The sequence below is a fragment of the Theropithecus gelada genome, chromosome X (genome assembly GCF_003255815.1).
Source record: "Theropithecus gelada isolate Dixy chromosome X, Tgel_1.0, whole genome shotgun sequence".
Taxonomy (NCBI): domain Eukaryota; kingdom Metazoa; phylum Chordata; class Mammalia; order Primates; family Cercopithecidae; genus Theropithecus; species Theropithecus gelada.
This window is the reverse complement of record NC_037689.1, coordinates 10373993-10389946: the sequence shown is the minus strand read 5'-3', so window position 1 is coordinate 10389946 and position 15954 is coordinate 10373993. Positions and strand designations below refer to the sequence as shown.

Sequence of the window (15954 nt, the reverse complement as noted above, 5' to 3'; positions counted from 1 at the left end):
AGTGACAGGGAGAGGGGGCAATTTGAGGAAGTGACAGCGCAGTTTCCTGAACATCTAACTGAATGACAGCCTGCCTAGGACTGGCTGGGGCTGGTAGCCTGACAGTGGAAAAGACAGGCAGCCTCCTGAGGACCTTGCAGGCTGACTAACTGATGGTCCGTGGTGCTACTGCCTGCCTGGGTGGCCAGATGTTGTGAATGACTATTGTCAGGAATCACAGCTGGCCTGGGGGAATGTCTAGATGTTATACTGTCTGGCACTGTGTAAAGGAGGGCCACCTGGGGAAACCTCAGGCTGACTGATCAACAGATCCGTGGCTGCTTGCTAGGCAGCTGTATCTGGTAATCAACTGTCCACGCTGCTCGAATCACAGCATGCTGGAGGGCCTGGCTGGGTGCTCTGACTGACTGATCACCTGACAGACGGTGCGGTCAGTCGGATGCTGAGAATGACTGACGATGTGATGAGGGGCGGATTGAACGAGTCACAGGCCAGCTGGCCAGCAGCAAAATCAGCATAACTGTCTGACTCGATGGCTGTACGTGGTTACGGACTGTCTGCTCTGATAGAATCTCAGCTTCAACGCATCAGAGGAGACTGATTGACCAATGGTGGGGATGAGTCGCCTGAGAAATGACAGACTGGCTGACCCACTGACAGGTGGTGTGGAGGCTTAATCCTACCTCTAGTTGCTGTGACTATTTGCTTTGAGGGCCTAGCTGGGTGTTGTGACTGATCATGGTGTGAATGAGAAGTAATCTGAGGGAAAGACAGTGATCAACTGATAGTGTCCGACAGGGCTGTATTAGATGCTGACAATGACAGCTTGCCCCGACCTAATCACAGCCCGCCTGGGGGCATGGCTGGATGCTGCAGTCTATGAGAGGATTTAGCCAGGGAGAATCGCAGCTGGTCCCAGGGCTATGGTGGGTGGAGAGGAGGACTAATTGAGGACAGGACGGTCATAGGGAATGATAAGGCTGGCTGGCTAACAGTGCTGTCTGCCTGCCTCCAGGGAGTCGCCGCTGGTCCGGGGGCACAAATGGAAGCCGGTATTGACTGCCCGGCAGTGTGGATGGGGGCCGGGGGTCTGATTAGGCACCTGTCTGGTGCGACCGCCTGAGCGGTTGGATGGGGCGCTAGTCCACCTGGGAGCCCCGGCCTACTTGGGGTTAAAATGTGATGACGGGCTGACTGACGGTGATAATAGGGAGTATGACAGAACTCAGGAGCCACTGTGACTGGCTGATAAGGTGATTGGCTAGCAGTGTGACAGACAGACCAGCGCACGGGCAGGGCCTCGGGCAACTTTAGCTACCGCCACTGTCGCTCCCGCTGCCGCCGCCGCCCAGACGCACTCTGGGAAAGTGCGGCGAGCACCCGCCTCCGGGACCGAGCCGGGCGGCAGGGAGGGGTTCGGTCACGGCTCTCCGGTTGGTCCGCGCGGGTGCTGCGAGTCGCGAGCCGCGGCCAATAGGCTGCGCGTTCCCGGCCACGCCCGCGCGAGCTCTCTTCTCGCGAGGCCGGCTAGGCCCGAATGTCGTTAGCCGTGGGGAAAGATGGCGGAAAATTTAAAAGGTGAAGCAGTGGAGACAGAGGCGCGGGCCCGCTGGCCGGGCCGGGTGGGCTGGAGGGGTGGCGTCGCCGGCTCGGGACCCCGGCGTCTGAGGCCCCGGCGCCGGGAGCCGGAAGCTTGGCGCGGAAAGGATGGAGCTCGGGGAGCGCGGGCCTGGTGCGCGGGGCTGGGCGGGGCTGAGGGGAGGGGGCGCGTACCTCGGAACGCAGCGGGCCTGGGGCTAAGTGGGGACGCAGGAGGGGGGCGCGCGCCGCAGATCGCGACCGGACCAGCGCGCGCACGCGCGGGGGCTTGTCGGGGAGGCCGCGCCCGCGCGCGGGAAAATCGGCCCCCGGTGACCGTTACCCATTCGGTGTCCACGCGAGACGCCGGAAGGGGAGGGAAGATAAGGGGGACAGACCCCCCCTTCAGAGTGCGGGGACAGGGAACTCTTCAGGGGGAACGTATCGCCTCTCGGCGTGATGGGGGAAGGGTTTGGAATAGAGGATCCCCCAGAAGAGGGAAATGGGGCCTTCCTAGTAGGGCAGCTGGACTCCCCCATGTGCAGGGAAAGAGGGGTGACTCAGTTATGTTGGGGGGCCCCTCTATGTGACAAAAGCCGCAGGGAGGACGGGTTCCACAAGTTGGGGGACGTCTGAGGGGTTCAGGAGAGTCCACCTGTGGCCAGTTCCGGAGCCAGCAGCTGGAGGTATTAGTTGGGACCACTTAAGTGGGGTTTCGAATGCAAGTGAAGGAAGGGGTTTGCCAGGAGAGGAAAGCGTGGGCACATGCGGGCTCGGTCTCCACTTGATCTTGCCTAAGTGGGGGGGTATGGCTTGCACACGAAATAATTTTGAAAAGCTCTTGTACGTTTTTAGGTTGACATCTAGAGTTTAAGTGTGATTTTTGCAATGGGAGGCAGAAAATATTAAACATTTTAAAAAGATGAAGTAGGATGAGGACTGACTGCCCTTGGAATGTTTTGAGACGTGATTTGATAAAATGGCTTCTAAAGCACATTGATTAAGAATGTGCCTTGAATCAGAAAGAAATCTATTTTTTAAAATCTCTATGTCTTACAAAATTTTGGCAGCCCCAGAAATATACCAGGTATATTTCAAAGAATCAGTGTCACTAATCTGTACTGCTTTGCATATAAATTCAGAGCATAACCCTTTGGATGAGCTTTACTCTTCACAGAAAGATGGATGAGACAGAAAGTCAAAATGTAGTGTGAAAAAATATACCTTGTGGATTTAAGGCACCCAGATTGATCATTTAAGGAGCCTTCCTGTAATGTAGTATCATTCCACAATCTCTTGCTCATAATTCCGAAATCTAAAAAGCCCTGAAAACTGAAATCCTTTTCTTAAATTTGGCACCATTTATGGCAAAAGTAGATTATAAAGTGGAACTATTCTGTGAGGCTATTTTATATCTCTATTTCTCCTCTTTAATGTGGGAAATTCATACTTTTGCTGCAGGACAGTTAATGCATTTGATTATAGCTTGATGTCCCGTGGCCACGCTGGGGGTGTTAGGTGATGTATCCTACAACTAGTCTTGTAAAATCCAAAAAATTTTGAATTCCAAAACACATCTGGCCCAGGAGTTTGAGATAAGGGATTAAAGACCAGTCTTTCCAGTTAGCCTTTGTTTGGTGCCCTGGAGGTTTTAATCTTGTCCTCCCCTCCGCGCCCACCGCCCCCAACACCTCGGGGCATTGCATCCTACTGAGATGGGGGGTTGTTCTCTTTCTTTTGCAAAGTGGAGAGAAAGGTAGTCAGGTCCTGAACCCAAAGCAGGTTTGCAGGCAGTATTAGGAATGACATGGAGTTTGAAGCTCTGGAAATAGATTCCTTTAGGACGATTCATGTTGCAAACCCCACTCAGAGGTCTGCTGCTCCAGGGGCAGCCTTGGGCAGTGAGCATTGGGGTTCAAAGCACATTTCTGTTGTAGAACAGTCTCAGCATTGGGGAAGGCCTGTGGATTAAAGTTCCCTGACTCTTAGGCAGTCTTTGGGATGTCCCAGGGAGGATTTGGGGTCCCCTTTGACATCTGGCCTTGTCAGACTGCCCAGTAATAGTTCTTTCTGCCCTGCTTGATCCAGGCTGCAGCGTGTGTTGCAAGTCTTCTTGGAATCAGCTGCAGGACCTGTGCCGCCTGGCCAAGCTCTCCTGCCCTGCCCTCGGTATCTCTAAGAGGAACCTCTATGACTTTGAAGTCGAGTACCTGTGCGATTACAAGAAGATCCGCGTGAGTCTGGGGTGACCATGCTCTGGGAGGGGACAGGTTACAAGGAAGTTAAGTGTCCTGCCCTCTTGTCCCCAACTGCCCACATCTGTTTGCAAAGGGAATTTTCTCCTCTGACCCTGAAAAAATAGGATGAACAGACCCTTTTATCCCTATGTTACAGATAGGGAAACTAAGTAGCTTTCTGATGGGGGCAGGAGCCGGAATGAATTCTCTTCCCATCTCCCTAGGAATACAAAGTAACTGCAAAGGTTGAGATGCTGAACCCTAGAGTGGAAATGTCAACAGCTAACAGCTATTGAGCACTTTCAGTGTGCCAGGTGCTTCCTCTAGGAAACTCATTTAATCCCCTAACAACTGTGAAATGGGGACAGTTATTGCCAGAAGGGGGAGTGGCAGGATGGTTAGGAGAACAAACTGGAGTCAGCATGCTTGGGTTCCAGTCCTGGTTGTGTTTACCTACCCAAACCCTCAGTACTTCATTTCCTTTGTCATAAAAGGAGGATGACTAGGAGCATCCACCTCATGTCGGGTTGTGAGGATTAAGTTAGTTAATAATACATGTAAGCTGCCTAAAACAGGCAAGGACTTGTCAGGGTCCAGGTGAGCCATAGTGGTGGCAGTGATGATGGTTTGTCACTGGATGTATTTTGAAGGTGGGGCTAACGGGATGTGCGGAGGGTGGATGTCGGAAGTGTGAACAAAAGAGGATTCAAGGATGACTCCAGGAGTTCCGGTCTGAACAGCTAGAAGGAGGGAGCTGATGATGGGGAAGACCAAGGAGGGGAGTGGGTTTGGGAGATTAATTAAAAGTTGGAACAGTTTGGACAGACAGTAAGGGGGAGAGCAGGATTTGAACCTGGTAATCCTCACTCTAGAGCCCATGCTTTTTAACCACCGCATGAAGTCATTCCAGAAAAGGGGTGGGGTGGGTTAGGTGTTATCCATCAGCTTTGGCATGGAAGCCCCATGAAGGCTGGCCCAAAGATCTCACCACTTATGGTACCACCGTTCCCCTACCCACCCCCAACAGGAACAGGAATATTACCTGGTGAAATGGCGCGGATATCCAGACTCAGAGAGCACCTGGGAGCCACGGCAGAATCTCAAGTGTGTGCGTATTCTCAAGCAGTTCCACAAGGACTTAGAGAGGGAGCTGCTCCGGCGGCACCACCGGTCAAAGACCCCCCGGCACCTGGACCCAAGCTTGGCCAACTACCTGGTGCAGAAGGCCAAGCAGAGGCGGGCGCTCCGTCGCTGGGAGCAGGAGCTCAATGCCAAGCGCAGCCATCTGGGACGCATCACTGTAGAGAATGAGGTGGACCTGGACGGCCCCCCGCGGGCCTTCGTGTACATCAATGAGTACCGTGTTGGTGAGGGCATCACCCTCAACCAGGTGGCTGTGGGCTGCGAGTGCCAGGACTGTCTGTGGGCACCCACTGGAGGCTGCTGCCCGGGGGCGTCACTGCACAAGTTTGCCTACAATGACCAGGGCCAGGTGCGGCTTCGAGCCGGGCTGCCCATCTACGAGTGCAACTCCCGCTGCCGCTGTGGCTATGACTGCCCGAATCGCGTGGTACAGAAAGGCATCCGATATGACCTCTGCATCTTCCGCACGGATGATGGGCGTGGCTGGGGCGTCCGCACCCTGGAGAAGATTCGCAAGAACAGCTTCGTCATGGAGTACGTGGGAGAGGTAGGGAGATGGGACCAGTGTGTGTGTGCAGCTCTTCCCACCCTGTGTTCACAGTGTGCACCCAGCTCTCCTCACTGTGTGTCTGCAACTCCCTGCTTTCCCTATGGGAAAGGCCTGGTACACTGATCTAAGAGTGTCATAGGGACATCGGGCAGGGACAAGTATTCCATGCTGGTGGTTACAGAAACACCGAAATACTTCTGCACTGGGTTGACTTTATCAGGGTACTTAGCAAAGAAGAAAAGTGGGAGCTGAGATCCAGGCAGCCTTAGCATTCCTTGTATCAGGCCATGTGGTCTGGCATAGGGCTGCATCAGCTGGAAAGGCACTTCCTCTTCTCATTTCACAAGGGCCCATCTTATCACCAAGCAGTATCTGCCTGAGAAGCATTGTTTTACCAGTCTGCACAGAAGGAACGCAGTCTGGAGTAGGATGAGACATGCTTTGGACAAAGGTTGGCTAACTCCTTTAGACTTTCAGGACACTGGGGAAAGCTGAGTGTACTAGGCAAGCCAGCCATTGTAAAAACAACTCCCTCATCTTAGTGACTTTGCACATTACAAGTTTGCTTGCTTATGGAACAGTCCACTGTGGGGGTTTGGGTGGGTATCCTTTCACACAGCGACTGGGATACCGAGGCTCTTTCCCTCCTGTGCCTTTGCTGTGCCTTGAAGCCTTGGAGTCACCACTAGATCATCAGCATTGCCTAGCAGGCGGGCCAAGTCGGGGATAGAAGGGGCCCATCCTAGTGGGCCAGGCCTAGATGCAGCACTCATCACTTCTGCTCATGCTCCACTGGCTGGAACTGAGTCACTGGCCTTACCTCCGTGCAAGGGAGGCAACGGGATGTGCTTTAGCCATGTGCCCAGCTGCACAAGGCTAAAGCACAGCCATAACTAGCAAGTAGATAACAAGTATCTACAACAGAAAAATGTCACATTCTAAGATGGGATGCAGTTAGCATTTGGGATGAGATGAATTTTTGTTATGTAAAACTGTCTCATGCATTGGGGGACATTTAGCATTCCTGGACCTTTACCATTTAAATCCATGAGTGTGCCCTGTCATAGTGACAACCCCAGATACCTGTATATATTTCCATAGGTCCCTTAGGGGTGTGATATGGTTGGAAAGTGACAGAAACTGGCCTGAGGAACACTCACATGAGGGTGTCTACACTGTAGCACTGATACTGATGACAAGGAGAGGCTCCTGCTCTGAGAAACTGTAAAGTAGAGAGGGTCACACCCCACAGGGACAGAGACAATCTTGGGCAGAACAATCTATACCACAGAGGACCCTGACAGTCTGGGCAAGGAGACAGCCACACCCTGTCCAGATAACCCTGCTGGCCTGCTGGAGGAGATGTCCACATGCCACAGGACCTGGCCATCTAGAAGGAGGAGTGGGGAGGTGTCCACACCCTGAGGGCTCCTGACAGTGGGAGCGGGAGGGAGTCCTGATAATCTGTAGGAAGTCCATGTCTCACAGTGACCCCAGTGACCTGGAGGAAGAGCTTGTGCTCTCCACACTCTAGAGGACCTGGTCTGATTTAGGAAGTGTCCACACCCATGCTGTCATGACAGTCAGGAAAAAGAAGTGTCCTCACCCCAGAGGGATCCAGACAGCCTGGAGATCTAGTCTATACCCAAGGGCACCCTGACAGTATCGGGGTAAGTGTCCATGCCCTCAGTGTCCTGACACTCTGGAGGAAGTGTCCAGAGGTTGAAGGAACCCAAACTCTCTGGAGGAGGACATGTCCAGACCCCACAGGACCCCGACAGTCCACCGTCCTAGGAGCTGCACAGAGCAAGAAGTATCTCAGCCTCACTGTACTGGCATCTGGAGGAAACACTGTCCACCACACAGGGTCCTGACAGTCGAGGAGGAAGACTCTATACCCCAAGGGCAGCCTCGGACCCTCCTGGGCCTGAGAGTTTTCTGGCTGCTCTTCCTTAGTGTCTTTAATCCTCTACCCTGGAAACATCAAGGTTTCCAGGGATCCTCTCAGCCCTGTCCTCACCCTTCCTGCTCTCCACACATTCTTGCTGCACTATTTCCTGGTCGCCCTCCAGCACTCTCAGATCTGTGGGTCCTCCTGATGGTGCCACAGGCCTCCGGAAAGAGCCAAACTCATCTTCCCGCATCCCCCTCTGAAGAGACAGTATAGCAAATGGTTAGGAGAGTGGACTCTGGATCCTGACTGCCTGAGGCCGAAACCCAGCTCCACTACTCATCAGCAGTCACTAACCTCTGTGCCTGCATTTACTAATCTGCAAAATGGGAACGATAATAGCACTCAACTCACACACTTGTTACAAAAATTATTAAATGAGTTACTATGTATCAAGCACTTGGAAAAAGCACTTGAACAGTGTTCAGTACACAGTAAGTTTGATACAAACATTATCAGCACAGTCTAAACTTCAGCAAATCCAAAATGTCCAGAAGACCAAGTTTTTTTGTAACTCATCTGGCTACAGGACCCAGCCTGACTGGATAGGGTCCTATTTGTAGTCTTTATTTATCCTACTTGGGGTAATAGTCATAAATTTCGTTGCAGCAGTTCTAATTTACTTGATTCTGTAGTGCCGTCCCAGACGCTGCCAGGGTGTTACAGAATCAAGGGCCTATCTGCACACCATGCTATCTACTGTCCTCCTTCAGCTGGGACATGTACTGACAGTCTGTACCAAGAGCTCCCTCCACGGGAGCTGCCCTTCCCTCCTTTGCAGCCTCCCACGTTGGGTCAGAACTTTCACGTTCCTGCAGAACATTCCCATCCTCACCCAAGAGACAATGCCAGCCTATTTTACCCATTCTAAAACATGCATTTTCTTCCTATTTTAACATCTCTGAAATGAAAATGTCTTAATTAAATCATGGTGTATCATTTGTAATTAACAGCAGTTTTTCCTTTCTTGGTAAAGGGCACATAAAATAAGGGTGTGCCTTACATTTATAAGTGGTCCTTATAACCACTCCTAACATTGCTCACTCTCCTATCAGAAACAGGAACACCTTTCACATCCATGATCTTGTATGGATCTTTACAACAGTCCCTGTCAGGTTGGGATTTTGTCACTGTCATTCCCATTCTGCAGATGAGAAAACTGAGGCCCAGAGGTGGAATAACTTCATTAAAATCACAAAAGTAGTATAATGGATAAAAAAAATAAAGGCCCAAATAATGTCTAAAACTGGTGCCCTGCCAGGCTGTAGCTTTTTTTTTTTTTAGCTGAGGAAACAGGCAGAGAGAACATTCAGGATCCCATGTCCAGGAGGGGGCAGAGCAGCAGCTGACTCCAAGTCTTCTAGTTCCCAATCACGTCAGCACCCTCTCAGAACTGCCAGCTTATAGCCTGTCTTTTCCATTCATTCTGGAGAGCTGTTAGGGAGCGGAGACAGGCCGATCTGTTCCCAAGCTTTCAGGGTTGACCAGTCATTAGAGAATGGGACTGAAAAGAAGAGGAGAAGGAACCAGGAAGCGTTTGTGCCCTGGAGGGCCTGCAGTATGACTCACTCCTAGTGAGATTGGGAGAGCAGGTAGTGGCAGAATAGGCATGAAGATGGAGACCAGGGAGGATGTGGGCACTCCCCCTGGCTCGAGGAGGGCCTACAGTGAAAAAGATGGCTCATACCCCACCCACTAGGCCCGTGAGCCTGAGAGAGGCTGCCCTTTGATCCCAGGGCTTTATCAGACAAGTGGCCAGCTTTTGAGGTAGGGGAGGAACGGGAAGCTTGGAAGGCTGCCCAGAGAGGTCCCATCTGTTTGAGCTGATGCCACAAGGAAGACTGTGTGTTCTCCACAGGTGAAGGGAGACTGATCTTGACATATTCTACCCTCATGCTGTGCCCCTTAGGAGAGAGTCCCCACTCTTCCACCAGGTGGTAAAGCCCTTTTATGATCTGCAACTTGTTTTAGAGAATCCTTCTCTTCTCCATTCCCCCTCAAGCCCTAAGCATTGTTTCCTGATCACAATCTTACACTGTGGGTGTCTGAATCTGTCTCTCTGTGACCAGACTTTGACCCCTTGAGGGCAGGGACCAATCCTGGTTCCTGTGTATCCCCTACCCACCTGTGACCCCTGAGAATGGTGACTGGGCCTGGTCCCTGTGTCTCCCTGATCAGACCGTGAGCCCTGGGTGCTGGGACTGGGCACAAGGAAGGCCTCAATAAAAACTCACCGAATGGATGAGTAAACAAACAAAAACAGGGTGCAGGGGAGCCAGGTTCCTCAAGGAACAGAACTGGAGCACGGGGCAGTGGGTAGTGTGGCCCGAGGGTGGGGGTAAATTTTGGTTTCCTCAAGGCATTGTTAGTCAGCCGTTGGCATGGAACACAGCCTTGAGGGGACAGCCAGGAGAACACCAGTGTGGCCATCCTAGCTAAGGAGATGGATTCCCAAGTCAGAAGGGCATGGTCACCGGCCCACATGAGGGTGAGCAAGGAAGGAGGCCTGAGAGGGGTCTCTGGAGAAGGGAGGGGAAGGAAAAAGTGTGGCAGGGGAGTGCTGGAGCTACCTGGAGGGCCGCCACTTGGACAGAGGACAGGCTGCTAAGCCAGCAAGCAGAATCAAAGTAAACAGCAGTCCCCATGTGTCTCCTGTGTGCTGTGCACTGTTCTTGGCTGAGGTACAGTGGGACCCCCACCCAGGGAAGGGCCTGGTCAGCTATGCTTGGGGATTGCCAGGAGGCTGCCATTGCTGGCCTCGGGGAAGAGGGGCCATGGGGCCGCAGAGGAGAGATTTGTTGGGGTGGATTGGGAGGCAAGGACAGGCTGGGGCTAGGATGGCAGCAAAGCTTCCTGTTTCCTAGGACAGGCAGGGACCCAGCTGGAGAGGAGGCACCCACTGCTGTCTGAAGCACCAGTTGACACCACGCAGCCCTGAGCCGAGGGAGAGCTCCTCTCACCGTGTTCTCCCTTCATCTTTCCTCCCTCTCTGCTGCTGTCTCTGAAGTGTGTGGCCTCAGCCTCTTTCTGGCTCTCTGGACCTCGGCCTCCCTCTGCCTCTGCCTCCACCTCTCTTGCCTGAGGCCCTTGCCCCTTTTCCCCATGGCCTGGATCTCTTCTTCCCCTCTCCCCACGCCCTCCCTGCTGGGTCCTACACGGGCTCAGGCTCCCTTGCCTGGATCAGTCAGTGTCTCTCCCCGTGGCACCCCAGGTCACTTTCTTTCTTGCCCTTGCTTTGGTCTCTCCTGATCACCTTCCTGCTCCGTCCCAGGGTGCTGGAGGCTCCAGGGGTTCTTGGGCAGCTCTTGCTGGGTGGCGGCAGGAGGCGCTCACATGGCCCCAGTTGAGCCCTGCAGCCAGGCCAGCCTGTGTTCACCGCCAGGGACTCCTCCTGTTAGCCAGAGGCCTGAGGCGGGCCGGGTGGTTGCCAATTGAGGCCCAGCTCCCCACAAAGGGCCAACAGACCCTCTGCGTCACTGCCTGCGTGTGTCCATGGACAGGGGTGCCTCCTGCTCCCTGTCCTTCGGAGGTCAGGAGCAGTGCCGGCTTTCCTGAGCCTTCGCAGTCAATCTCCCCTCACCCATGGCCCTTTCCCTAGATCATTACCTCAGAGGAGGCGGAGCGGCGGGGCCAGATCTACGACCGCCAGGGTGCCACCTACCTCTTTGACCTGGACTACGTGGAGGACGTGTACACCGTGGATGCCGCCTACTATGGCAACATCTCCCACTTTGTCAACCACAGTGTGGGTACCCCCGGCAGGCGGGCAGGGGGTCAAGAGGGGCAGACTGGGGCCCCTCCTCACTCTCCCAACTGTTCTTTCTCGCCCAGTGTGACCCCAACCTGCAGGTGTACAACGTCTTCATAGACAACCTTGACGAGCGGCTGCCCCGCATCGCTTTCTTTGCCACAAGAACCATCCGGGCAGGCGAGGAGCTCACCTTTGATTACAACATGCAAGGTGGGGGTGGCACGGGACTGGGGGCAGGGGCGCACTGTGACTTAGGACACAAGGACCCCTCCCGAAGGCACACCAGTCACTCAGAGAACCAAGGAAAATTCTGTAGCGGGGGCTTTAAGATGCTCTTCCTGACTCCCAGTCCCCATTCGGACTACTAGACCCCTGCCTACCCCTTGAGTCTCCTCATTCCCAGCCCCTGAACCCTAACCCTGAGGCATTCATACCAACCTCTCCCAAGATTCCCGGAGAGTTAAGACACTCCTGACTCCAGTCTTGACTGAATTTCCCTCATCCCCCAGCCCCTCCCCACTCCTAGCTCCCTTTGGCCTTCTTCATCCCAAGCCTCTGGACACCCTTGTGGCCTCCAGCCAGTCCCCTCCTTGATAAGCTAGCCACCTCTGAGACCCTCAAAGGTAGGTCTTTGGCAGGAGAGTTCAGATGTACCTCTGGATGCCCAGGTGGCCCTCTATTCCTGCCCCTGCCCCCCCCCCCCCTAAAATGACCCTCCTGGTTCCCTGACAGCTCCCTGCCTCCCCCAGCATTCCTCAACCCCTGGCCTGAACAACCTCCAGTGCTGAGCCCTGGCCCCAGCCCCAAACCACCAACCCTAAGATCTCCTCCCAACTCAAATTCCAGAGTTGCTCCCAGCCCCCAAGATCCTTGGTCTCATGGTATAAAGGGTAGTGGGACCCTTCATCCAGGCCTTCTAACAAGTCCCCTGCCTCCTTTCCTGCCTTCCTCCCTCCCTCCTCCCCCTCCCTCCCTGCCTCCTTCCCTCCTCTCCTCCCTGGCTGTGACTCCACAGTGGACCCCGTGGACATGGAGAGCACCCGCATGGACTCCAACTTTGGCCTGGCTGGGCTCCCTGGCTCCCCTAAGAAGCGGGTCCGTATTGAGTGCAAGTGTGGGACTGAGTCCTGCCGCAAATACCTCTTCTAGCCCTTAGAAGTCTGAGGCCAGACTGACCGAGGGGGCCTGAAGCTACACGCACCTCCCCCACCGCTGCCCTCCTGTCGAGAATGACTGCCAGGGCCTCACCTGCCTCCACCTGCCCCCACCTGCTCCTACCTGCTCTACGTTCAGGGCTGTGGCCGTGGTGAGGACTGACTCCAGGAGTCCCCTTTCCCTGTCCCAGCCCCATCTGTGGGTTGCACTTACAAACCCCCACCCACCTTCAGAAATAGTTTTTCAACATCAAGACTTTCTGTCGTTGGGATTCATGGCCTATTAAGGAGGTCCAAGGGGTGAGTCCCAGCCCAGCCCCAGAATATATTTGTTTTTGCACCTGCTTCTGCCTGGAGCTTGAGGGGTCTGCTGCAGGCCTCCTCCCTACTACCCTAAAGGTATGGGGAAGCAACCCCAGGGCAGGCAGACATCAGAGGCCAGAGTGCCCAGCCCGACATGAAGCTGGTTCCCCGACCACAGAAACTTTGTACTAGTGAAAGAAAGGGGGTCCCTGGGCTACGGGCTGAGGCTGGTTTCTGCTCGTGCTTACAGTGCTGGCTAGTGTTGGCCCAAAGAGCTGTAGGGTCTCTTCTTTAGGGCTGCATATCTGAGAAGTGGATGCCCACATGCCACTGGAAGGGAAATGGGTGTCCATGGCCCACTGAGCAGTGAGAGGAAGGCAGTACAGAGCTGGCCAGCCCTGGAGGTGGGTTGGGACCAAGCTCTGCCTTCACAGTGCAGAAAAGGTACCTAGGGCTCTTGGGAGCTCTACGGTTGCTGGGGGCCCTGACCTGGGGTGTCAAGACCGCTGACACCACTCAGAGCTGGAACCAAGATCTCAATAGTCCGTAGATAGCACTTAGGACAAGAATGTGCATTGATGGGGTGGTGATGAGGTGCCAGGCACTGGGTAGAGCACCTGGTCCACGTGGATTGTCTCAGGGAAGCCTTGAAAACCACGGAGGTGGATCCCAGGAAAGGGCCCATGTGGCAGAAGGCAAAGTACAGGCCAAGAATTGGGGGTGGGGTAGATGGCTTCCCCACTATGGGATGACGAGGTGAGAGGGAAGCCCTTGCTGCCTGCCATTCCCAGACCCCAGCCCTTTGCGTTCATCCTGGGTCCACTGGTCTCAAAAGTCACCTGCCTACAAATGTACAAAAGGTGAAGGTTCTGATGGCTGCCTTGCTCCTTGCTCCCCCACCCCCTGTGAGGTCTTCTCTAGGAAGTCCTTTCTGACTACCTGTGCCCAGAGTGCCCCTACGTGAGACTGTATGCCCTGCTATCAGACGCCAGATCTATGTGTCTGTCTGTGTGTCCATCCCGCCGGCCCCCCAGACTAACCTCCAGGCATGGACTGAATCTGGTTCTCCTCTTGTACACCCCTCAACTCTACGCAGCCTGGAGTGGGCATCAATAAAATGAACTGTCGACTGAACAAACCAAGATGTGAGGTGCTTGTGTGGGTTGGGGTTGAGGGGATACAGGCTGGGAGCTGGGTTTGCCCAGTAACACGTTCCTCAAACCTCAGCCATTTGACTCTAATCCTCAAAATTTCAGCCCCCACAGCATATTACTTACACCATCGTCTATATAACATCTTGACCTAAAATAAGTTTGTTTTATACTTAAACTTTAAAATGCACTTAAGGCTGGGTGTGGTGGCTCACATCTTTAATCCCAGCACTTTGGGAGGCCAAGACAGGCAGACTGCTTGAGCTCAGGAGTTCGAGACCAGCATGGGCAATGTGGTGAAACCATGTCTCTACAAAAAATACAAAAATTGGCCAGGTGTGGTGGCATGTGCCTGTGGTCCCAGCTACTCAGGAGGCTGAAGTGGGAAGACTGCTTGAGCCTGGGAGGCGGAGGTTGCAGTGAGCTGAGATCTCACCACTGTACTCCAGCCTGTCTCCAAAAAAGAGCCAGACCCTGTCTCAAAACAATGCAATTAAATTGACTGGTTTAGACTGGCCATAACTAGTTTTGACTGGACTTGACTGATCTTGACCTGTGTTGGCTGACTTTGACTCGTCATGATTGACTGTGACTGGTGGTAGCTAGCTGTGACTGCCTCAACTCGTCTTGACCAATCAGGACTGGCTTGGACTGAGATTGACCAGTTTTGACTGCTTAAACTGGCTGTGATCAGCCTGAACTGGCTTGGATTGGCCTGGACCAGCAGGGACTGAAATGGACTGGTTTTGACCAGCTTTGACCAGCCTTGACTGGTCTTGGCCTGCTGTGACTAACCTGGACCAGCTGTGACTGGCTGTGACTATAATTGACTAGTTTGGACTGGCCATGACTGGCTTTGACCCATCCTGACCAGCCATGACCAGTGGTTTCTGGCCTTGACTGGCCGTGATCAGCTTTGACCAGCTTAGACTAGCCATAACCAGCTTTGATCAGTCTTGACTGGCCATGACTGGTGGTGACCAGCCATGACTGGTAGTGTCTGGCTAGACCCTGCCACCTCCTGCCTGACCAAGTGCCCAGGCCTCAGGTGCTATATACAGCACTGGGCGGGGTAGGGGGAGGATAAAAGGAGTGGAGCAAAGTGGAGAGAGAGAAAACCAAATCCACTGCTGTCTAAATGGAAAAACCATAATCACTTGCCATAAGCAAACAAAAATAACCACAGAAATACATCAATGGAAATATTAAAATGTGATAATATTCTAGCTAGACCTTCTAGCTGGACCTTCCCTGCTCTTAAAGGCTTTGAACCCAAAATCTGCCTCCTGCATTCAAAATGAAGTTTGTGTGTGCTGGGGAAGCTTTTTCTGCAAATATTTATTGAGCATCTATATGGTGCCAGGGTATAAAGTGGAGAACGAAGAGCACATTTCAGATATACTTACTCATTTTCATCATCTCTCAACCCGAATGGGAGCCAGTGCTCTTTGTTTTTGCTCAGAGACCTCACATGCCGTGACACAGATACCCAAATATTTCAAAGACCTCATACAGAGGTGACAGGATCCCAAAGAGCCCAGAGACCTCATACATAGGGTACCTAGGACATACACAGGGCACCTAGGGTATAAGGCCTCATAGACCATATACCCTGAATATTGACCCCAAACTTCTCAGAAACCTCATACCCTGGGATACACACCTACATATATCTCAGAGCTCTCATAACTGGACACACCGCAAGTAACACAGGTTTCACTGAAACTATGGGCTACAGACTCCTAAACAGCTCTTAGACCTCACATACTGCCTCATATACCGGGATTCAGACCTCAAACACATCAGATAACTTTCCTTTGATGACAGAGATGCACAACCATCTCAAAGACCTTACAACTTGAGATGTCACTACCCAAACTATTTGGAGGCTCCACACCCTGATCATTGACTTCCAAACCGCTCAGATACTTAATATCCTGGGACAGACCCCTAAACAACTGAGCTGGCATACCCTGGACACAGACTGCCCAAACACCCGAGATACCTCGCCCTCTGAAAACAGATCCTTAAATGGTTCTGAAACCTCATACCTTGGATAGAGACCCACAAATTGCTCAGAGACACCCTTGAAAACAGACAAGTAAACATCCCAGAGACCTTACACGTGAATATAGT

General features: G+C 53.2%; 1 protein-coding gene across 2 annotated transcripts; it reads left to right on the top strand.

Moving 5' to 3' along the window:
• Positions 1–344: 344 nt before the first annotated feature.
• SUV39H1 (suppressor of variegation 3-9 homolog 1) lies at positions 345–13805 on the top strand. Of its 2 annotated transcripts, none has more exons than XM_025373367.1 (6): positions 345–660; positions 3667–3812; positions 4843–5505; positions 11058–11204; positions 11291–11420; positions 12226–13805. In XM_025373367.1, the coding sequence occupies exons 1-6, from the start codon at positions 609–611 to the stop codon at positions 12357–12359; spliced, it is 1272 nt and encodes a 423-aa protein (XP_025229152.1). In that variant the 5' UTR covers positions 345–608; the 3' UTR covers positions 12360–13805. The 2 variants fall into 2 exon arrangements, with proteins under 2 accessions (XP_025229152.1, XP_025229153.1); XM_025373368.1 differs by lacking the exon at positions 345–660 and adding an exon at positions 1308–1578.
• The last annotated feature ends 2149 nt before the right edge of the window (positions 13806–15954 follow it).

What these genes read in the sequence shown, in the direction of transcription:
- SUV39H1 (XM_025373367.1), top strand. Translation starts at nt 609, where the DNA reads ATGGTGGGGATGAGTCGCCTGAGAAATGACAGACTGGCTGACCCACTG. An exon ending in ACTGGCTGACCCACTGACAG is followed by an intron (nt 661 to 3,666) that starts GTGGTGTGGAGG and finishes TGCTTGATCCAG; the next exon opens with GCTGCAGCGTGTGTTGCAAG. An exon ending in CTTTGATTACAACATGCAAG is followed by an intron (nt 11,421 to 12,225) that starts GTGGGGGTGGCA and finishes GTGACTCCACAG; the next exon opens with TGGACCCCGTGGACATGGAG.